The following is a 25,879-nucleotide window of genomic DNA, read 5'->3' on the forward strand; positions in this document are numbered from 1 at the left end:
TACTGGATGAATGTTTTCTGGTAGTTACATAGATAGATCTTGTCTGATTGTTTGCTGGATGAATGTTTTCTGGTGGTTACATAGATAGATCTTGTCTGATTGTTTACTGGATGAATGTTTTCTGGTAGTTACATAGATAGATCTTGTCTGATTGTTTACTGGATGAATGTTTTCTGGTAGTTACATAGATAGATCTTGTCTGATTGTTTACTGGATGAATGTTTTCTGGTGGTTACATAGATAGATCTTGTCTGATTGTTTACTGGATGAATGTTTTCTGGTAGTTACATAGATAGATCTTGTCTGATTGTTTGCTGGATGAATGTTTTCTGGTGGTTACATAGATAGATCTTGTCTGATTGTTTACTGGATGAATGTTTTCTGGTGGTTACATAGATAGATCTTATCTGATTGTTTGCTGGATGAATGTTTTCTGATGTTTAGATTCAAGCTATCTAATTGTTTGCTGAATAAATGTTTTCTGATGGTTAGATAGAAGCTATCTGACTGTTTGCTGGATGAATGTTTTGTGATGGTTAGATTGAAGCTATCTGATTGTTTGCTGGATGAATGTTTTGTGATGGTTAGATTGAAGCTATCTGATTGTTTGCTGGATGAATGTTTTCTAGTGTTTACATAGATAGATCTTGTCTGATTGTTTGTTGGATGACTGTTTTCTGGTGGTTACATAGATAGATCTTGTCTGTTTGTTTACTGGATGAATGTTTTCTGGTGGTTACAAAGATAGATCTTGTCTGATTGTTTACTGGATGAATGTTTTCTGGTGGTTACATAGATAGATCTTGTCTGATTGTTTACTGGATGAATGTTTTCTGGTGGTTACATAGATAGATCTTGTCTGATTGTTTACTGGATGAATGTTTTCTGGTAGTTACATAGATAGATCTTGTCTGATTGTTTGCTGGATGAATGTTTTCTGGTAGTTACATAGATAGATCTTGTCTGATTGTTTACTGGATGAATGTTTTCTGGTAGTTACATAGATAGATCTTGTCTGATTGTTTACTGGATGAGTGTTTTCTGGTGGTTACATAGATAGATCTTGTCTGATTGTTTCCTGGATGAATGTTTTCTGGTAGTTACATAGATAGATCTTGTCTGATTGTTTACTGGATGAATGTTTTCTGGTGGTTACATAGATAGATCTTGTCTGATTGTTTACTGGATGAATGTTTTCTGGTAGTTACATAGATAGATCTTGTCTGATTGTTTGCTGGATGAATGTTTTCTGGTGGTTACATAGATAGATCTTGTCTGATTGTTTACTGGATGAATGTTTTCTGGTGGTTACATAGATAGATCTTGTCTGATTGTTTACTGGATGAATGTTTTCTGGTGGTTACATAGATAGATCTTGTCTGATTGTTTGTTGGATGAATGTTTTCTGGTGGTTACATAGATAGATCTTGTCTGATTGTTTGCTGGATGAATGTTTTCTGGTAGTTACATAGATAGATCTTGTCTGATTGTTTACTGGATGAATGTTTTCTGGTGGTTACATAGATAGATCTTGTCTGATTGTTTACTGGATGAATGTTTTCTGGTGGTTACATAGATAGATCTTGTCTGATTGTTTGCTGGATGAATGTTTTCTGGTAGTTACATAGATAGATCTTGTCTGATTGTTTACTGGATGAATGTTTTCTGGTAGTTACATAGATAGATCTTGTCTGATTGTTTACTGGATGAATGTTTTCTGGTGGTTACATAGATAGATCTTGTCTGATTGTTTAGTGGATGAATGTTTTCTGGTAGTTACATAGATAGATCTTGTCTGATTGTTTACTGGATGAATGTTTTCTGGTGGTTACATAGATAGATCTTGTCTGATTGTTTGCTGGATGAATGTTTTCTGGTAGTTACATAGATAGATCTTGTCTGATTGTTTACTGGATGAATGTTTTCTGGTAGTTACATAGATAGATCTTGTCTGATTGTTTACTGGATGAATGTTTTCTGGTTGTTACATAGATAGATCTTATCTGATTGTTTGCTGGATGAATGTTTTCTGGTAGTTACATAGATAGATCTTGTCTGATTGTTTACTGGATGAATGTTTTCTGGTAGTTACATAGATAGATCTTGTCTGTTAGTTTATTAGATGAATGTTTTCTGGTAGTTACATAGATAGATCTTATCTGATTGTTTGCTGGATGACTGTTTTCTGGTGGGTACGTAGAAAGATCTTATCTGATTGTTTACTGGGTGAATGTTTTCTGGTGGTTACATAGATAGATCTTGTCTGTTTGTTTACTGGATGAATGTTTTCTGGTGGTTACATTGAAAGATCTTATCTCACTGTTTGCTGGATGAAAGGTTTCCTGGTGGTTACATAGAAGGATCTTATCTCACTGTTTGCTGGATGACTGTTTTCTGGTGGTTAGATATAGATCTTATCTGATTGTATGTTAGATAAATGTTGGATGAATGTTTTCTGATGGTTAGATTGATAGATCTTATCTGATTGTAGGTAGGGTAGGTTGAGGTTAATTTATTATAATTTATCAGTTTGTTCTATTTTTTATAATTATATATTCATTTTAATTAGAAGACATTCCATTTTTATAAATGATGTATTGTTTGTATATATTATTATTTTATTGTGTATTAATTCTGCGCATTGTTTTGCAGGGTTTTTTATGATTACAAATATTAAAAGTAAACATCGAACCCGAGCCTTATTTTTGGGGGAAAAGGAGATCTCTTTTTCTCCAGTCACCGGCTACATTTGTCATCTAGAAGTTGAATGTTGATGATTGTTATCTAGAAGTTAGAACTAATCTGATGGTTTGTAGGATGATTGTTATCTAAAAGTTAGAATTAATCTGATGGTTTGTAGGATGATTGTCATCTAGAAGTTAGAACTAATCTGATGGTTTGTAGGATGATTGTTATATAGAAGTTAGAACTAATCTGATGGTTTGTAGGATGATTGTTATCTAGAAGTTAGAATTAATCTGATGGTTTGTAGGATGATTGTCATCTAGAAGTTAGAACTAATCTGATGGTTTGTAGGATGATTGTTATCTAGAAGTTAGAACTAATCTGATGGTTTGTAGGATGATTGTTATCTAGAAGTTAGAACTAATCTGATGGTTTGTAGGATGATTGTTATATAGAAGTTAGAACTAATCTGAGTTTGTAGGATGATTGTTATATAGAAGTTAGAACTAATCTGATGGTTTGTAGGATGATTGTCATCTAGAAGTTAGAACTAATCAGATGGTTTGTAGGATGATTGTCATCTAGAAGTTAGAACTAATCTGATGGTTTGTAGGATGATTGTTATATAGAAATTAGAACTAATCTGATGGTTTGTAGGATGATTGTCATCTAGAAGTTAGAACTAATCTGATGGTTTGTAGGATGATTGTCATCTAGAAGTTAGAACTAATCTGATGGTTTGTAGGATGATTGTTATCTAGAAGTTAGAACTAATTTGATGGTTTGTAGGATGATTGTTATATAGAAGTTAGAACTAATCTGATGGTTTGTTGGATGATTGTCATCTAGAAGTTAGAACTAATCTGATGGTTTGTAGGATGATTGTTATATAGAAGTTAGAACTAATCTGATGGTTTGTAGGATGATTGTCATCTAGAAGTTAGAACTAATCTGATGGTTTGTAGGATGATTGTCATCTAGAAGTTAGAACTAATCTGATGGTTTGTAGGATGATTGTTATCTAGAAGTTAGAACTAATCTGATGGTTTGTAGGATGATTGTCATCTAGAAGTTAGAACTAATCTGATGGTTTGTAGGATGATTATCATCTAGAAGTTAGAACTAATCTGATGGTTTGTAGGATGATTGTCATCTAGAAGTTAGAACTAATCTGATGGTTTGTTGGATGATTGTTATCTAGAAGTTAGAATTAATCTGATGGTTTGTAGGATGATTGTTATCTAGAAGTTAGAACTAATCTGATGGTTTGTAGGATGATTGTCATCTAGAAGTTAGAACTAATCTGATGGTTTGTAGGATGATTGTTATATAGAAGTTAGAACTAATATGATGGTTTATAGGGTGGTTATCACTTATCATTTAATGTGATGGTTTGTAGGATGATTGTTATATAGAAGTTAGAACTAATATGATGGTTTATAGGGTGGTTATCACTTATCATTTAATGTGATGGTTTGTAGGATGATTGTTATATAGAAGTTAGAACTAATATGATGGTTTATAGGGTGGTTATCACTTATCATTTAATGTGATGGTTTGTAAAATGGGTTATTTTAGAAAGATCTCAATTGATCCTACATAAAATATTTAACATTTGATTTGATGAGATCGAATTCAATGGTAAATGAAATGAAATGAATGGAGTTTTACGTCCTACGAATTCAATGGTAGTCATTGGGTACAATCATTATTGTTTGTAGGATGGTTGTCATGTTTTGGTTAAATCTTATGTGATATTGTGTAGGATGCTGGTCATTTGGTAGATATACCTTATCTAATCGTTTGTAAGTTGGTTGTTATCTGCAAGTTAGATCATATTCGATGGTTTGTTGGATGATCGTCTTTTAGATGGTAGATCTCTTGAAAAGTGCTTATTGAAGGGTTTTAATTTGGTGTTTAATCTTGTAGGTTGTTCGTCGTATGGTTTCCTTTGGTCTGTGGATTGTGGTTAGATCTTATCTACTGGTTTGTAAGATGATTGTCAACTAGAAGTTAGATCATCTGTAGCATCGTTTGTAAGATGATTGTCAACTAGAAGTTAGATCATCTGTAGCATCGTTTCTTTGAGAAATCTTACCTGATGGTTTTTATCAGAATTTGATGATTGGCAGAATGGTTGTCGGAGACCGTTTCAAATAATTGGTTGTTTGCGGGATATTATTTTACTTCTTATTTTGTTAATGGTATAGAACTCTCACGGTGTTATGTTATTTGTTAGTTTGGTTGACATATATTTCATTATCTCACCTGACGGTGGTTACCTACAGATAACATCTGGATTATTTACTCGATAGATGCCGTCTGATGAATACGTTCAGAGAATCTCCCTGATAATTCTTTGATAGATTTCACGTGATCGTCTGTAAGATATCAACTTCATGTTATATATTGTGTCGGTACTGAATTACCGTTATCAGGTCGATGGTTTATACTCGTTGTTAAATATAAAATATTTCTTCTGAATATTTCCATTGCATTACTTTGCTGAAAAAGCACACAAGAAACGATTTTAACATCAGATACTATTTATAACTACAGATGGATGGATCGTTTATATTATGTGCAAGCAAACAGGTTCTAATTTCTGATCTAAATGTAGATCGTCATACAATGTATATTCACAATTATCAATATTTTGTAAGGCAGAAAATTTGTTTTCTGCAATTGTCAACAATTTTACGCTCTTTAAATTGTCAGGATGTCACATCAATATGTCACGTGATACGTTGATTGATGGTAGCCGAGTTAGTTGATTTAATCAAGCACCATGGCAAGTATATCGTATTATAGTTATTTTCCCCTTAGGTGACAAAAAGCCGTGCTTAATTGAAACCGAACATAATAATTTAAATGTCACTGATTTTCCTACTTCTGAAAAAAAAATGTGGGGTTCCTCAATAAAAGGATAGAAATCCTTATCTAGGTTTCTGGTTCATGAATCATTGTGCAAAAAGCATATTTTAAGAAAAACCATGGCCCATGACGAGTTTATTCACTTGAAAGAAAATCGACAATGTTGTCCAATAGGGTGAAAGAAAAGCCAGCTTTATACAGATCTTTCTCTAAGGCTTAGCCTAGTCATCCAAGCTGAGATTAACTTGTCGTTCTTCATAAAATTCCTCACTGTTACCATGTCGAGTCTTCCTGCAGAGTAATAAAAACCCTGTCGTGGAAGGACGTGAACCCCTGTTAAAGTTGAAATTTCTGGACGTTTATGTTAGATTTGTTATATTTTCTGGCAATCTTTCAACTCTTTCAGCGCAAATGGCTCCTTTAATACATCTAAAATCAAAATAGGTAGCATGTGGTTTTAGGATTAGTCAAACTTACATGCAGTACCAGATGACAGATGGACCACGGAAGTCGATACACCCGTTCAATGGTTCCTACAGACATGTTGTCTAAGTTTTAACGGCATTTAGGAGCCAAACTGACACTTTGAAGGTGCGTCTAAGTCGACTTCCAAAAAAATACTCCCGACGTATAGCAGCACGTAAATTTACACAAGCAAACCTAATTCATCCTTGACAAAGAAACAAGCTGTGGAAATCATAACAGGTATAACAGCTTGACAGCTTGATTCAGATTGAATAACAATTTCAAATTAACAAAATTCAGATAAACAATTTCATATCAAAAACAATATTCAGATAGACAAACAACTTCATATCATAAGCTTGAGAAAGACAACATCATATCAACAACTTGATTCAGATAGACAAACAGCTTCATATCATCAGCTTGATTCAGATAGACAAACAGTTTCATATAAACAACGAGATTCAGATAAACAATAAATTTCATATCGTCAGCTTGATTCAGATAGAAAGATAAGCTTCATATCATCAGCTTGATTCAAATAGAAAGACAGCTTCAGATCAGCAGCTTGATTATATCAATTATATCAACAAGATTCAGATAGACAGACAACTTCAGATCAGCAGCTTGATTCACACAGACAAACAATTTCATATCATTAGCTTGATTCAGATAGAAAGACATATTCACACCAGCAGCAGATTCAGATAGACAAACGAAAAACAGCTAGATTTGGACGAACATTTTCGTGTCAACTAGAAGTTATCAACATCATCAACAGAAAGATTCAAACATCCATATATATTGACATACATGTTTATGTAAAATAATGCTTACACGAATGATTAGACAAACAGACATCGTGTTAAATCTGGTAAGCAATTCTATAATTGGTTTAGGAAGAACTTCTGAGGATAAAAAAAAAACAGTCGAGAGGAGGTATTTTAGTGTTGTCAATAACTCTGAACAAGGGTTAAATATGGTCATATTGATTTCAGCTGACAACTTAACACTTCCTTATGATGCATGACAGAAAACCGATATTGTCATATCATAGACAGGCAAAATTGTCATGAAATGAATCTATCTATATTGGGCTGTCAATTTTTCAATCCCCTTACCCAAGGGCAATATGAAGTCAATAACAGATTACCTATGCCAAGGTTGAATTGTAACTGAGCAGAACTGTGCCAGAATTAGCAAATAAAATAAAGTCCGATGACAATCATGTAATGACAATCTGAAAATTGTGATATATTGCATTGTATTGTCTCCGGCCTGACTATCTTTGGGGGAGGGGGATATTTAGTGCAGCAGCACGTTTTTATCAACCCTTAAACAATTTTATAAGTCAATAACTGAACACCTGTACTGGGGTTTACTTGTTACTGGGCTGCAAATGATTTGGCAATTAAATCAAGCCTATGGGACAATCATAATGACAATATGTACATTGAAATTTATTTCGATGCATTTGTTTGCATTTGCTTATCTTGGTGAAAAATATTTAGTGCAGCTCCATGAACTACCTTGCAATTTTTTGCGGAAATTCTGTTTAAGTCAAAATTCAGATGGAAATAGAAAGATTGACTGTTGTTCATTATTTATGAAAACGTGATCAGATTCTACAAATCTCTACAGTAAACTTTGTCTGTCACTGTCATTTCTTGTTAAGAACATTACTTGCTACATATTAGATTGGAAGATGTTATATGATATGAAGATTGGCCCAGAGGCATCAATAGATGGCATATTTGATACAATACTGGTCACCCTATATAATCAATAAATATGTCAACTTAGCTTTCATTGAGAATTTCTGAGACAGTTTATCGATGTGAATGAAAACACTAAATTTATAATTAAGGTCTTCCTTCAAAGCTTATGAGTCCAAGATTTTATCAGGCTTCGTCTGTCTCTTTTTAGTCCTTACACAAAATCTAGCTTTCTTCGAAAAAAAACTACCAGTTTCATTTGTCGTCAGTTGATGTCATTCAGGTTAGTAACCTTAAAGGGACAGATGTGCCATTTTTTTTTTTTGACCAATCATACTTTAGTCTCAGAAACTGGATTTTTTTAGCTAGCTAATCAGTAATGGTGTTCACAGCTCACCGTCAAAATTTGGGCCTTTAAATCCATGTGTCCAGAATTATCGACTCGTCATTTTAAGATACTCTGTGATATATAGAAAAGACATATATAGAAATAGTGAGTAAATGAGATATTTTTGAAGGAAATATTCGATTTTCGTACATTTCTAGTACTTCTGACGAATATCTACATACCCCCTCCCCGTCATGGCGCATACTTCCCATTAAAGATATGCCATAATCTCTTTTACATCGGCCTCCGAAGTCATTTTTATATGCCCACATGAAATGGGGTGCGTATATTGCCGTCACCCATGTCCGTCGGTCCGTCAAACAATTGCTCGTAAACACTTTACAAGACACAATTCTTGACGAATTTTGACAAAACTTGGTATGAGTGTTCGTAATCACCCAAGGATAAACCCTATTGAAAATCAGAAGAATCGAAAAATATTTAATATAAGTTATTGCCCTTGTTCTTGAAAACGCGTTCAATTTTTAGCTCGTAAACACTCTAGAAGACACAATTCTTGATGGACTTTGACGAAACTTGGCATAAGGGTTTGTTATCAACCAAGGATAAACCCTATTGAAAATCAGAAATATCGAAAAATATTTAGTATGAGTTATTGCCCTTGTTCTTAAAAACACGTTCAATTTTTAGCTCGTAAACACTTTAGAAGGCACAATTCTTGATGGATTTTGACGAAACTTGATGTGTGTGTTCGTAATCACCCAAGGATGAACCCTATTGAAAATCATAAGAATCGAAAAATATTTAGTACTCGATCTATTTTAGCTCGTAATCATTCTAGAAGGCACAATTCTTGAGGGATATTGATGGTGTGAATGTTCGTACTCAACCAATGATGAACCCTATTGAAAATCAGAAGAATTTAAAAATATAAAAAGTGTGAGTTATTGCCTTTGTTCTTGAAAACGATTTAAAATTTAGCTCTTAAACACTAAAAGGCATGATTCTTGCTGGATTTTGACAAAACTTGGTTTTATTATTCATTCCAGCGCTGAAGATTGAATATTTGCCTTCTAGAGTTTTCACGAGCTAAAAATTGAACACGTTTTCAAGAACAAGGGAAAAAACTCATACTCCATATTATTCAGTATCGCTCTAAAGAGTTCAAAAGAAGTGTTGAATTTTTCATTCTGGTGATTGTTACTGTACTGCTAAATATTTTTATTCAAAATCAAAGATGCCAGTGGGCGTATATTACCTTGGCAAGCTATCTTTTATGTTAGAACTTGCATTGACGAATCAACAGGTAAATATGACCCGAATAAACAATTCTCTAAATTCTTTCTTTCAACTCCCTGGAAGGTATACATCCACCATAGTAGCTCTTCAGTCCCGAAGATTCAATAACTCGGAGCTTCAAACATGGCCGCCTAATATCATATATCCCGCAGATACGTTATACAGTAAGAAAAAAAAGAGATATATGAGAATGTCGACACCCTGTCGTCTACTATCGATCACTACAATTACTTCGTTGCCTCCAGACTCTTTTAATGAATTGTAAGTCCTTCGTCGAAATTCTTATAATAATACCAATCTATAATCATATACTAATCATTTAATTCTCCTGTAATTTGCAAAATCATGCATGTACAGGGACACCTTCCACAAATTGTGAATATGCTCAACAAATTGTGCCCCAATGTTAGGTAAATATGATCAATAACTTGCTCCAATGTTAGGTGAATATGATCAAAAACTTGCTCCAATGTTAGGTGAATATGATCAAAAACTTGCCCCAATGTTGGGTGAGTATGTCCAACAACTTGCTCCGATGTTAGGTAAATATGATCAACAACTTGCTTCAATATTAAGTGAATATGAGCAACAACTTGCTCTAATGTAAGGTGAATATGATCAACAACTTGCTCCAATGTTAGGTAAATATGATCAACAACTTGCTCCAATGTTAGGTAAATATGATCAACAACTTGCTCCAATGTAAGGTAAATATAATCAACAACTTGCCCCAATGTAAGGTAAATATAATCAACAACTTGCCCCAATGTAAGGTAAATATGATCAACAACTTGCTCCAATGTTAGGTAAATATGATCAACAACTTGCTCTAATGTAAGGTTAATATGATCAACAACTTGTTCCGATGTTAGGTAAATATAATCAACAACTTGCCCCAATGTTAGGTAAATATGATCAACAACTTGCTCCAATGTAAGGTAAATATGATCAACAACTTGCCCCAATGTAAGGTAAATATGATCAACAACTTGCTCCGATGTTAGGTAAATATGATCAACAACTTGCTCCAATGTAAGGTAAATATAATCAACAACTTGCTCCAATGTAAGGTAAATATGATCAACAACTTGCTCCAATGTAAGGTAAATATGATCAACAACTTGCTCCAATGTAAGGTAAATATGATCAACAACTTGCTCCAATGTAAGGTAAATATAATCAACAACTTGCTCCAATGTTAGGTAAATATAATCAACAACTTGCTCCAATGTAAGGTAAATATAATCAACAACTTGCTCCAATGTAAGGTAAATATAATCAACAACTTGCTCCAATGTTAGGTAAATATAATCAACAACTTGCTCCAATGTAAGGTAAATATAATCAACAACTTGCTCCAATGTTAGGTAAATATAATCAACAACTTGCTCCAATGTAAGGTAAACATGATCAACAACTTGCTCCAATGTAAGGTAAATATAATCAACAACTTGCTCCAATGTTAGGTAAATATGATGATAAATTTACCCCAATCTTTGGTGAATATGATGAACAATTTACCCCAATCCTTGGTGAATATTTTGAACAATTTACCCCAATCTTTGGTGAATATTTTGAACAACTTACCCCAATCTTTAGTGAATATGTTGAACAATTTACCCCAATCTTTTGTGAATATGTTGAACAATTTGTATCCATCTTTGGTGAATATGATGAACAATTTACCCCAATCTTTGGTGAATATTTTGAACAATTTACCCCAATCTTTGGTGAATATTTTGAACAACTTACCCCAAGTGAATATGTTGAACAATTTACCCCAATCTTTTGTGAATATGTTGAACAATTGGTATCCATCTTTTGGTGAATATCATGAACAATTTACCCCAATCTTTGTTGAATATGTTGAACAATTTACCCCAATCTTTGGTGAATATTTTGAACAATTTGTATCCATCTTTGGTGAATATGATGAGCAATTTGTATCCATCTTTGGTGAATATGATGAACAATTTACCCCAATCTTTGGTGAATATTTGAACAATTTACCCCAATCTTGAGTGAATTTGTTGAACAATTTACCCCAATCTTTAGTGAATTTGTTGAACAATTTGTATCCATCTTTGGTGAATATGATGAACAATTTACCCCAATCTTTGTTGAATATGTTGAACAATTTACCCCAATCTTTGTTGAACAATTTACCCCAATCTTTGGTGAATATGTTGAACAATTTAACACAATCTTTGGTGAATATGAATAACAATGTGTAAATATATCTGGTAAATATATCGAACCTACTGTTGTTGGAAGAGCGGGAACTAGTAACAGCAACTCTATTCTGTTATGTATTCTTTATGTTTTTAATCACATCACGTCTTTGTCAAGAATCATTTTTCAGTTTAATTAGGAATATGAATTGTAGAAGATTTTTTAAAATAATATGTCCGATAGTTATATCAAATTCTATAATCGATAATCTAACAAGGAAATGTAACCACAATAAATATTGTTATTGTTATTTTATGTGGTATATGAGATGTGATTCAATAACAAGAGAAATGTGTCGAGTTACTGAGAGAAATTATTGGTCGAATCATCTGAAACTATGTTTAGCTTCCAAATAAATAACATCCGTGTATCGTTTACGTTTCCACATCAAACAGGAATCACATCTTCATGGGTTAGCATAACGTTTGTTTTGTTGAAAGCGGATTTGTTTTATACAGGATCCAAACTACATATATATCCCATCCCTAATTGCAATTTGACTAAAACATTTCATTGAACATGAAATTTTACAGCATATTTAACTTCAGATTAATTTGAAAAGGTCCTCAAAATGCCGCAATAACTCCAAAAATTAAAATTTAATTTCTGACCGATGGAACTTCGGGGCAAACAAGGGCACTGTAAGCCATTGTCGTCTTTTCTATGGGAATTTGTGTAATATTGGTATCCAGTACAGGATATCTAATCCAACATAGGGTGTGATGACATTCTAAATAGATGTTGTGCAAGACATCAAACATTGAAAGTCTAGAAACAACTTCATTGGTAGCCTACTGGAAACATTACTTACCCTACACGTTTGAACACTAGGGGCATGGTTTGTTAACACCCAATTCAGTTATACCATTTTGAAAAAATGAGGAACATATTTTCAGTACAGCAGGGGGTCTGTGAAGGAACTATTATTTAATTTATAAAAACATGTCACGTACATATAGTATGTATTATAGTGATATTTCTGTTTGCAGTATGACGTTGTCAGGTACCTGAAGGCGGTGTTTATTTAAGGTGGAATAATCGCGCTTTAGGAATCAATACAAGCAGAGAAATGTGATACAGCTTAAAAAGTATGAGATTGGAAGAAGTCACGACTAAAATTGACCGTTACTGTTACAGCCAGAAATACGATTCGTGTAATTAAAGTCGTGTATAGTTGACTTAATGGAAGATGATAGACAATCATTATACTGCAATCTACAAAGGTTGAGTTCGATAGGAAATCGTTGGTAACAATACAAGATAACAATTAGTTGGACAAAAACACTGATTACATCACCATATCACAATATAACATCGTGGCTCTTTACAAGATCGACTTTTTCAAACCCGAAGTGAGTTCATGGTAGTTTTCATGCTCTAAAACAGGCATCTGGATTCTACATCTGTATCCGAATTACAGAAATGGTATGCTTATCCGAATCCAGCAAAAATTGTTTACAAAAATCTTCGTTTTTAAAGCTTGCTGATGACAAGAAGCCTCAAACCGGAAGTGAAACCAAATTAAGTTTATCTTTCTAAATACAGAATGCTAACCACAATGTTATAATATATTTCTCTTCTGTTCATATTTAACTTTTGAAACCTACATCACAAGTGATGTCTTAATGGAGAGGATCTATCAAGATCCGACTACCATCATCACATACTTATTTTTTACTTCTTAGGTGTGACTATTTATTTGTGATCATGTCACCGTCCCGCCTCAAAAAAATCTGGAAACTATATGAATGTCATTCAAGGTGAAAAATTTGGGGCATTTTGATATAGGCTGTGTTCTAAAAGTTTTGTTTTTCACTTCTCAGTTGTGACTATGTATTTGTGACCATATTTCACTGTAACGCTTCTGAAAATTTGGAAACTAATGCTTGTGAATGTCATTCCAGTGACAAAATTCAACCATTCTTCTTTTGCGTTTATGAGTTTAATGGGTATGGGTTCTTGTTTCTAATCGTTTGATTCTGGTGCATTAAGCACTTAAGGCATAATGGAGAAATATATGTTAGTGACACAAATTGGAGGCGCCTGATATGAAAAAAGTTCCGAGTTCTAATGGATAATCAATCCGTTTGCTACCTGCTCTGCATGTTAATCTAAAGAGTTGGCCAATGTTCTAGCTAGAATTCCATACATTGCAATACCGCATTATACTGCATTTTGAGCTCAATTCTGTACAGAAAAGAGCAGCGTTATATCTCCATTGAACATGGCTATTTATTATATAGGCTCCCCGATATTAGTTCTATAAATTGCTTGTAAACTGTGAACAATATTGGGTAAAAGTGATGAAAAATAGACATAAATTGTTGATCACATTACGCTATGCCGTTAACTAACCGTTACCATGCAATTAACTCAATTGTGTTCACTAATCACGCTATTGTGAACAGGACAAGTACAAATGAACGTATGAACAGTAATCTATATTATTAGATCATCAGGTTTCAGTGTTGTTAATTAACAGCAATAAAATAATGTGAACTAAATAAAAGTGTTATCAATAAAAAACATCACAAATTATGAACACGTTGTCGTTTCTTCAACAACTCTCTTTAACATAGTTAACATGTAACACGTGTAGCACACAATACATCTCTTACAATCATCTCCCTGACCAACCCTCACGTCTTTCAACCTTCCATGATTTGGCTTGTAATTGGAACCACAAATCTAGTTCTTGATCTCGTCAGGCATAGAAAGTGTCGGAAGCGATTTGTAGCTTAAGCACAATAGAAGTGCTTGATTGAAGTAGGCGTACATTTGTAATAGTCACTCAAGTCAGCGATAAACAGTAATTGTGGGTTTTTAGTGATTAATTACTTCAGTGCTGCTAAAATCACCGTCCTCTCATTTATATCTCTTTCGACTATATACAAGTCGAAATGAAATCGATGGCTATATCCACTGTTCTTCACTACAAATTACAGTTTTGGCACGACTGAATTTTGTACTGTGTTAGTTCAATAAATTTATCAGAAGTTGTGGCGAAAACAGAGAGGGTTACGTATTTATACCAAACCTACATTTACCAATCGGTGCATAATCAGTACAATATTTATGCGAGAATCTACAAGTGGCTCGCGCCACGCGGGGCTGATGATTCCTGCCAAAATGAGCTAATTCGCTGTGGGCATGCGTAGAAAGATCTTTACTGTTAAATTCGCAACATGGCGGCTATCAGGTCAGCTTCTAGCAGACGAGTGTTTCCATCTTTTAATGCCGTGATTTTAATTCTAAGAAGATTTCGTGGATAAACGGATAACGATTATGCCAAGAGTGAAATATTCGGATGTTGGTTGGAAATAGCGGCTTCTTTTAATAAACTTTTTATACTGTTTTAAATGTTTTCCGTATTTAGCAGCCGTGATTCTTTCTTCGGAAAATTCTTGGAGTGTTGTAATTCCTTAAGAAAAATTCTTGCGAAAAATTGGATAATGTTATTGAATCGCACGGGTATTGAGCTCGGATAAATATATGAATATCCGCAGTTTTATAGCGGATTTTTTCATGATTGTTCCAAAGTCTATGCCCCTTGTAAATCTAAATGAACTATGCGTATGCTTTGCCGCAATGGGGCCCGGCTATTTGAGATTCCATTGGAAGTCCTCTTTAAGCACTGGCACAAGGCCTTTTTCTATTTGATAATCGCAGCTTTTTGGGCTGCGGATGGATTAGTGTCATGTACCCCTCTAGCATCTTCTACTAATCCCCTGGCTTATTCTTTTGCAAGTTTCATTGATAATTCTTCAAAGCAGTGCCTTTATTTAACGAAAAATCAAAGTATGAAATTATGTGCTGCGCAAGTGTCTGATAGACGCGAGAAAACTCGAAAATTCAGATTAAAATTCTGTTCTTCATATAATTTATATAATTTAATAAGTGCTTCCGATATGGCTAGTCGCTTACAAGGTCCCATACAGGAATGTTCGGGCTATTTAAATCATTTAGTGGACTTGGACGAGGATATTTACCAAAAGTATACTGGATTTGAGGAATTACTCGATAGGTTTGATTGCACCGTGGAATTCTCTGTTCATTGGACATGTTCTCATTGCAAGGTAAGTGACCTGTAGAATATTTTTTTTTATCAAGATTGAACAGTATGTTGAGAAATTTGTTCCTAGTCGAACACTTGAGTAGGTCTTTAAAGCTCACGGCACGCGTCGGTAGTGTGCTTATTAGAAAAGCGCGTGTATCGGTGCAGTTAATAAATGAATAGTTTTGGTCACTAGTTATATCCGTCGTGATTTTGACATAATGCAATTTGGATTCAGATAGGAATTTCCGCTACAAGTATCTGATTGTCTTGAAATTTCTAGAATACTGTCAGGTGGTCGTGACACTTGTAAACGATGCAAGTATCACTGACTCGTTGTCTCGCTCTTCTGAAGATCGACGAGAAACTGTCATACGCACGGGCAGTGATTCTTTTGAAAAGAAAACCTCTCAGATCAATAATGTATTCATGGCCTTCTCCCCGCCGTATAGTAAGTTGGATGTAATAAGAATTCTACAAGAAGCATGGATTAGCCTACAACCACTGGATTAATAAAGATCCGACCAAACAAATCTAATTCAAAGTCCATACAGAAATAAATCTGTAGAGAATCTTTTATAATTTATAGATACTTAGTGATGTCATCTTGAATTCTTCCATTGCCAATCAGGAACTGACCATGTCCGAATATATATGTCGTTACTACCACCATCCAAAATAAATACTTTTCCCACAATCATTTTTTTTTACAGACTTCATGCGGCTTTTTTCTGCATGAACAACCATTAACAGCAAACATTTTTTAATGTTTTTTTAACAGGAATCTTGTTGTAACAATCAACAAGTTTTTTACCATTGTATTTTTAGCATCACAGATCATTAAAACGGAGCAATATACTTCTATTCTAATTACATAATGATTCATTATCATCAGCTGGAGCTGCATTAGGACCATCAAGCTATCAACATATAGCAGTACTGTATAGAAACAATAATAATATTGGTAAACAGAACATATACCCACAGGAAATATAACTCGTATTCTCTCATATACTCAGGGCATTATCATTTATAATGCACACCTAGAGAGGTCAAAGGAGTCAGATCTTACATAATATTATATCATTTGTGATACCAAGTTAGAAAACTAATGAATTGTGCCATAAGCCATGAGATACGGCAGCTGTTACTTTTTCTAACCTTATCTCTCCAAGTTTTATTATAATTTAACAATACATTCATCAACATGACTTTATATATTAAAAACTGTACATATTGTATACGATGGTAATAGTGTGATTTTATCTTATTTTATGGTACAATATAACTATAGATTAGCTATAATATGTTTAATGGACATGTAAAACCCACAACATTTGTAATCATTCTGCTATACTGGTTAATATGTAGTGAGTTAATTCTATTTATGCACAAACACAACATTCCTGTCTTAATCACCACCAGTTATGGAACATATTTCGTTTATAACAAATCATGGAAGCCAGACATTACTAAGGTATTAGTTACAGTAGAAAATAAAAGTAGATTGATCTTGTAGTTAGTCATTTTGAAGGTGCATAAATATTGTTGACATAATAGTATAGCAAATAATAGCATTTGCACCTAAGGCTACTGATAATACATAGGAAATCAATCCATTTTATCACCAATTCTGGTGTACATGATGAAGATGATTTTTTAAGAACCCTTTTTTAAGATAATCCAGTCAACACAACACACTACATTTGATGCAAATTCAGCAAAATTTCATGGACAAATGTATTTATTCATACCTTCACAGAAACAGATTGCAACTTTACTGCAGCCTCAGCTTGTATGAAAGCTGTAAAGCGCAAGAGTGTAAACAAATACAATGAAGTGAAACGATTCAAAATCAAAACATGAGATGTATCGCATGTACATGTGCCTATCTAAACTTTATTTGGAATATGTTACATTATATATAAAGATAATATATAATTTTGATTAAGAAGATGTTACAGTCTATATAAAGATAATATATAATTTTGATTAAGAAGATGTTACAGTCTATATAAATATATAATAGTGATATGGAAGATGTTACAGTATATATAAAGATATTATATAATGTTGATTTAGAAGATGTAACAGTATATATAAAGATAATATATAATGTTGATTTAGAAGATGTTACAGTCTATATAAAGATAATATATAATTTTGATTAAGAAGATGTTACAGTCTATATAAAGATAATATATAATTTTGATTAAGAAGATGTTACAGTCTATATAAAGATAATATATAATAGTGATATGGAAGATGTTACAGTATATATAAAGATATTATATAATGTTGATTTAGAAGATGTAACAGTATATATAAAGATAATATATAATGTTGATTTGGAAGATGTTACAGTCTATATAAAGATAATATATAATAGTGATATGGAAGATGTTACAGTATATATAAAGATATTATATAATGTTGATTTAGAAGATGTTACAGTATATATAAAGATAATATATAATGTTGATTTGGAAGATGTTACAATCTATATAAAGATATTATATAATGTTGATTTAGAAGATGTTACAGTCTATATAAAGATAATATATAATAGTTATATGGAAGATGTTACAGTATATATAAAGATATTATATAATTTTGATTAAGAAGATGTTACAGTCTATATAAAGATAATATATAATAGTGATATGGAAGATGTTACAGTCTATATAAAGATATTATATAATGTTGATTTAGAAGATGTTACAGTCTATATAAAGATAATATATAATAGTGATATGGAAGATGTTACAGTATATATAAAGATATTATATAATGTTGATTTAGAAGATGTAACAGTATATATAAAGATAATATATAATGTTGATTTAGAAGATGTTACAGTCTATATAAAGATAATATATAATAGTGATATGGAAGATGTTACAGTATATATAAAGATAATATATAATGTTGATTTGGAAGATGTTAGAATATTGACTTTAGGATATTGACTTGATCTATTTACTTTAGTCTTTTTCAATTACCCATATTAAATATTATACTATTAATATACTAGGATTTATTGAACTAGCTAATATTAATCATATAGATATAGAAGGAAAATGGTGGCATGTAAAAACAAAATGGTGGTTATAATTTCCTTTCGTGTTCCATAAATAAACTCTAGGCTCTCTTATTGAATTATTAATTGAGGAGGTTTGATTTCTTTGATGTAATGCCATTGAAAGTATATTATGATAAGACTGGATAGACAATTTTAAATTAAATTCTTTAGATTTATACTTTTCTTTCCAGTGATTGTTTACATAACTTGATATGAGGTTTTCAGGAATCAATGTAATTTGTTGAAACATGATTGAAAAGCAAGTCATTGAGAATATTGTTTGTTGAGAGATTCAGCCCTGCTAGTTGATCTTTAAATTTATCAAAAAAAAGCTCGGAATATACAGTGTAATTACTGTGACATTATACATTGTCATAAAGACATTGTTCTAATTTAACAATCCATAAAACATGAAGATATAATATAAATGGTACTTGATGTTCTTAAAGTAGAATGAAGTGACATGATTGGGCCATGTCATGCAGTGTGCAATGAGAGAAGTTTTTGTAAAGACAGGTTTTTTTGTCAACCTCTCTGAGGGGTGGATAGACGAGATACAGTGTACTGTGTGGGATAAAGTAGAAATCTTCATCCATTGTATTCTAGGTTTTAGGCTATATCACTGAAAAGTATATCTTGACCTTCAAGTTGCCTCGCTGAGCCACTATAGCTCCCACTTGAAAATGGTTTGCAAGCAATTGGTTTGTTATGAAGCTACTAGGACTTGGTATTAGCAAGGCTGTTACCTGACCTAACCTACTTTCTCATTAAGACCCTTTCCGTGCATTTTACTCCATTATCTCCATGAAGATAAGATCTAATTAAACTTTAAAGGTGACTGCACATCTGAAATGCGAAGGAGTGACAGCACTGCTAGAACAGGCTGTATGACTTTATAGTATAAACAGAAACAACAGACAGCAATCACAGAGTTGAGATCAAATATTAAATATTTATATTGATAATTAGACAGAAAAGAAAAGATTGACTTAGTGAGACTGTTAAATACCTCTATTTCCCTTGATCTTATTATTATCTTATTAATAATATATATCTTATTATACTCTTATTGTTAATCAAACTCCATAGTTATCACATTTCATCTTATCTGATACTACTAGATTGTTTATCATATTACTAGAAATAGATGGTGGAGATAACACTGGATTTACACCAGCATATTTTATGAACTTTGAGATCTAAAAAAAACACAAAACACTTTATGAATGAAGATTTCTACTTTATTTAACAATGCAACGTTTGGTTCTCTGGTCTTCCTCAAGCTTATAGCAATTGTTATTCATGAAGTGTTTTTGTTAAGCATTGTTGATTACCAATTGCCATTTAAAAAAATATTTGGAAATTTATGTTAATTTTCAAGGTCACTTTATATATCATTATAAAAGGTTTATTGAGTTGGTTTGAAAATCCTGATAAGGCTTCTGAAGTGAATAAGAAAAGGTTCCGCATCGAAAGATTTCCCCACTATACTTGAATGAGTCTTGTTTCTGAGATTCTTCCTAATGATGTGCATTACAAAATGCACTCACTGTGGACGCAGTGCATGGGAAAAAACAGACACTAGAATGTATCCTTCTTTTCCATCTTAAATGGTATAAGATAATTATTGGACTTGACTCATGTCCTTTTTATTGATTTTGTTGACTTGAGGACTAAGGTTGCAAATTGGATGGATACATTTTCTCCTTGTGATACAAGTACCAAGATTAGCTTCTACAGATTAGCATGATGAGGGAAAGGTTGTATTGATCATTAAAAAACTAGACTAGTTTAGTACTGTCCAGTCTAGTTTAATATATATTTCTATATGATAGTAACATGATACTCTTCTATATAGATACATACTGATAAATACATATTTAAAATTATTGCACTTGATCTCATCAAAACAACACATGGTATATATTAAATATTGAAGAGAAAGGACTGCTGGTCAAATTAGTACTCATGAGTAGTTTACCATTAATTTATCTTCAATTTTATTACCAGTTTCTCCATCTTTATTACATTTTTTATCATAAATTTGACTTTTCTATTTTCACAAAACTATATAAAACTATTGATTTTCTCAAGAGTGAAAATGAAGTTGGCAGACATGAATGAAGTACAGGATGTACACCTGTTTGTGGTTTGTCTGCTGTTCATAATAGGTTGATACCATGAATTTTCTCAAATATAGTTGACTATAATAACCCCTTTTACATAAGATCGCTATAATGGGTTCCTGTCTCAGTTCGGACCATGGGTGCTATGAAATGTAAATGTACTGTAACCGCAAGTGGTCTGAGAAAGGTTCTAAAATTTTCTTAGCTTGCTTATCATCTAAGAGAAATTGAAATTTTTCTTAAAATCCACCTGGATGTACACAGCAATGGCACTGAATAATGACAAAAGTCTGCAGGAAACAGATAAGGTATTATCAGACGGGTTACTGTTACATTACCAAGACCCTTCTGAGACTGATTCCAAGATCGCCACCTGTTTACATGACACAAAAATTCATCCATGCCATTCTCAGAATGAATAATAATTGCTATGTTAAAAAGGGTTAATGACATGTTAGGTTTACAATTAGCTGTAAAGATTGCACAATAACACAGAAGATGTCTCCTTGGTTAATTTCGGGAGTAGTTGAATTGCTTGGAAATGCTTCTATCAATTTAAATGAATATCTTAATAAAGTTTAATGTTGAACAACATGGTACTGTAATGTTTGTGAGACTGTGAGAATTTTTTTTTCAAAATCTGATGATTGTCTTAAGCATCCAAGGACAAGTTTATTTTTAAGGATCAAGATGACGCCAACAGGTGTTTCTGCTGTGAGATAGAACAGGAAATGAACAATTTGTAGAAATTATCAAGTTGTCTATTGTGTATTGTAGTTTTTTATAATGTTATTTACAGAACAGCTGCTCAAATACATTATCTTTCACTTTTTTAGCTTTGACCTTAATTTGAGCTAATGGCAGTGATTTTAGACTTTCTGTTTCATCAGTCTTGCACTCAGTTTTCTGCTGTAATTAAGCAGTTTTAATCAAACTTTTTATCTGTACTGTACTATTTGGACAGATAGTAATGAACTTTCTTGCATATTAAGACATTATCTAGAATTTTGACTAACTTTGAGACAACATAATAATTATCATGACATTATAATATAACTTACACAATGAATATCATTTTTATTTAAAAAGCAAAGATATTGCAGATGGCAGTTTTCAATATTGCAGAAATTAACAATTCTAATACCAAGAATTTGTATATTCAATGATGGTTTAAAGATTGCCAGGTTTTGTATAATCAGTGTGTTCAAATGTCATGAAATCCCTTAATCCCATAATGAACATCTGATAATAATTATTTCTTTCTCTTCTGACCTTTTATTTCAATTTTTATTTTGCTAGGTAAAAAGTTTTGAAATGATGAAAGCATACTGTCATTAAGGTCTTTTCTAAAAATTCAATGAAGTAAGCTAACTAGTCAAATAATTAAGGTGTTTTGCAAAAGAAAAGCATCATCTTACAAAATTTACCATAAATATGATTGATTATGATACATGCATGCTATCAGCTTGTCACTTAAATTCTGACCTATTGATAATTGTGAAATGTTGGATTTTAACTGTGTAGAGTTGAAATTAAGCTCATTTTGGTGCTGAAGCAAATTATTTAGATAGATATAAACCAGTTTGTACATATATGACAGGAATCTTTGTCTGTGGACATGTCTTAAAGGGAATGTAAAGAGGTTTTCTATAAATTTTAATGTGTACTTGGGACACTGATAGCATCAATTTGCACCATTCAAATTTTCTATGAGAAGTCTGTGGTTCCTGCAATTCCACTAAAACTAAGTGTTTGATGACATCACTTATTGCAAAATATGTTTTATCACGTTGTGATTAGTGACCTCTTCAAACACTTTAGTAGAATTGCAGGAACCACATAAAAAATTTAGAAAACCTTTTCACAATCCCTTTAATAGAGTCAGCATTTCTGTCGATTATGAATTGTTGTATTCTCACAGTATCATTCACAACTTCCTTGATCCTTTAATCATATCTTGTCATATTATGTGCATTGTACCAGAAGTATAGAATGATATGTTATGGTTATCATACATATATATTATCTGATTATTCATACATCACTGCCATTTTCCAATCTTCAACTTGTGGCATTGAAGAAACTGTAGTACTAAGATTTGGAATGCCTAGAATCAACAAATTTAGAAAGCTTATCTTAGAAATACATGAAATATTTGGCTCCTCTTAACCAAACATTTTAAATCAACACAATTTCTTAGTTTTAAGTCATTATTCCCTTACTTTAGCATTGCCAAAATACAATATCAAGTTTCTGAAATTAACTTCATAGTGAGCAAATTATTTCTATTTGACCTAAATGAAGTACAAGTAAATTCTTTATGAATGAACGAGTACCAATAAGACTTGCAGATGTTCTATATTCACATTATTCCTTTTGGAAAGCATTTCAACCAAAATTCCCCTTGTCAGTGATGCAGGTCAGAGGGGCTGACTGGTAAAAAGCATTTAGTTGTTCAGATGGGACAAAATTTCCCTCATGGCTTTGCCCATTATCATTAGCCCAATTAGATGCAGAAGAGAAGGCTGAAAAACTTCATACATTTCATCTAATTTTTGTGTACTTGTCAGCAAATTTATTTTGGTTCCTAAGAATGCATTCTGCATGGGATTATATTAATAACTACTTTGAAATCACCAAAGTTGTCCCATGTGACACAGATATAAGTACCACTACCATGATCTAGAGTTAGGTTTAGTTTGGACAGGGAAAAGAGATCACTATATTTACATCCAGTTGGTTACCATTGGAATAATTTATACATGTATTTACATTGATATTTGTATTAGTAATTGAACAGCTTGGACACATGTACATCACACATTCAGATCAGTTGATGTTTTTACCAGTGTATATTATAAATTGTTCATGGTATTATGGTTTATATATTACATTTATATACTGCTGGTCATATGTGACTAATTGGTCTAATGTGGTTTTTAATATTTAGAGCATAGATAATTTTATTCCTTGAAATGAATAAAATTATCAAATTGGAGTCAGCTAAAATTGAATAGGTACGAATAATGGTCATAAGTTTTGAACTACTCAACTCTCATGAGACTGAATTGTGAGATGCATTCTGAACTTATGGTCATTTTTCATTATTCGGTACCATATGTAAAGTTCTAGTAATTTCTATGGTGTAGCGCTGGGTATCGTCAATCATGCCACAATACGATACATATTGCGATATGAGGTAATGGGATAAAAATTGACATTTTATCTTCAAAGTTTCTATATAGATATTAATGCATAACTTTATAACTGTGATATTTGGTAATATTGTTAATAGAAGTCTCCTTTTTTTTATGGTAGAAAAGTATCGTCAAGTATCGATACACAGCGTTGTGATAGGATACGAGTATCATGGCATGACATATCGTAATATATCGTGCCATCATTACTATGGTGTGGGAATAAACAAAATTTTGTACGGGGATTAATTCTTGGCATGAATTATGCAGGTTAATCTATATACTTGTACTACTTGGTTGAATAGAATAACCACTTATTCATGCAATAATGATCAAAGTTACGTACACTGAATCATGACATCTCTCATGTATATTGTAACAAAGCGAATGTCATTTAACATTTTAACCAACTGTGCTACAGCCAGTCTGAAAATGAATATTTACTGATATTACTGTAATAATATACTGTTTATAATTTTGATTCTATGAATCAATATGATTAAATGTCATCGCCAGCCTGGAATCCAGTGGCATGCAATTAATGATTGGATTCCTTCATATTCTATTGGCTTACAGATAGAGATCTATTTAAGTTCCTGTATCTTAATTTAGTTTTTACTCCTATATTAGGAAAGGCCTGACCTTTCAGTGTTATTTTGTTAAAACAAACTGCCAGGAGGCAAAACATATTTATATAGACCAATTCAACATATATAATGGTACTTTGATATATTTATATATCAATAAAAGCACAGTTGCATAAACTTTAAAGTACATGTACTTATATATACATATAGTACTTATAATTTGATAATTACATGTAGTACTTATACATACATATAGTACTTAAAGATACATGTAATAATTATAGATACAAATAGTACTTATAAATACATAATATAATACTTATAAATACATATATTTCTTATAACTACAAATAGCACTTATAAATACATAATATACTACTTAAAAAATACATAAAGTACTTATAAAAAATGAAATTTGAAAGTATCCACATTTGCTTTCTAGCATTCCGAATATTTTATCAATTTTTGTATTTCTGAGTCTTTCCATGGATACTGTACAATGACAAAGATTTATTGCTGCTCCAAGGCTTGACCAGGATATCTTTTTATAAAACCAGACGTAACTATTGTGAATAGTGAGGCAAATGGTCTTAGCAATAATGACATACTTGTCTGCCTGGTCATGTACATTTTATAGCTTCACATTAAATTCAGTTATGCCATTGAAGAACCCTTTCTATCAGGAAGATGAAATCACAGGGGATATGATCACAGTTTTTCAGTCTTTAGGAAAACTGCGTTTGCAATTTTGATTATGTAAAAAACTGTTCATGGTGACATGTTAATCTTGCACACTCCCACTTCCAATAAAATGTTGGGGTTGCACACAGACAAATTTTTGAGACTATTTCATTCATAGGTTTTCCAATCTCATCAGATTCTTGTCAAATTCTATATGTCTGCCTCTGATAGATGGAAAAATGGCGGCAAAAAATCAATAGCAAACTATACCAGAAAGCTGACAATTTTGTTTTATGTTGTACAAAAGTGAATTATCTAGAGTAGTGAAGAAGAGAGGTTTTAATGGTAGACACCCACACTGTGTTGTAAATACTAAATACAAACACATACAGAGACTTCATTTAAACTTATTTAATATGTAATATGATTTATAGGTATTAGTCAGGCAATATATACATTCACTTTACAACACATAACACAAATATTATTGGCAAAATGTGACAAACTTTCATTTAGACTTGTTTTTACCAGCC

At 32.3% G+C, this 25,879-nt stretch overlaps 3 protein-coding genes across 3 annotated transcripts; 1 reads left to right on the forward strand and 2 right to left on the reverse strand.

The window, feature by feature from the left end:
• Window positions 1-10,157: 10,157 nt before the first annotated feature.
• On the reverse strand, window positions 10,158-10,505 carry LOTGIDRAFT_58753 (hypothetical protein; the record flags this gene model as incomplete). Its single annotated transcript, XM_009067153.1, has 1 exon — window positions 10,158-10,505. A coding segment is annotated over one exon (348 nt), but the record flags the coding sequence as incomplete, so codon positions are not given.
• A 325-nt stretch (window positions 10,506-10,830) lies between these two features.
• On the reverse strand, window positions 10,831-11,205 carry LOTGIDRAFT_132562 (hypothetical protein; the record flags this gene model as incomplete). Its single annotated transcript, XM_009067215.1, has 1 exon — window positions 10,831-11,205. One exon carries the CDS (start codon window positions 11,203-11,205, stop codon window positions 10,831-10,833), a length of 375 nt encoding a protein of 124 aa, XP_009065463.1.
• A 4,322-nt stretch (window positions 11,206-15,527) lies between these two features.
• LOTGIDRAFT_168930 (hypothetical protein) lies at window positions 15,528-16,669 on the forward strand (the record flags this gene model as incomplete). Its single annotated transcript, XM_009067216.1, has 3 exons — window positions 15,528-15,695; window positions 15,968-16,124; window positions 16,569-16,669. The coding sequence occupies 3 exons, from the start codon at window positions 15,528-15,530 to the stop codon at window positions 16,667-16,669; spliced, it is 426 nt and encodes a 141-aa protein (XP_009065464.1).
• Between the last annotated feature and the right edge of the window lie 9,210 nt (window positions 16,670-25,879).

Source organism: Lottia gigantea (assembly GCF_000327385.1).
Source record: "Lottia gigantea unplaced genomic scaffold LOTGIsca_80, whole genome shotgun sequence".
NCBI lineage: Eukaryota > Metazoa > Mollusca > Gastropoda > Lottiidae > Lottia > Lottia gigantea.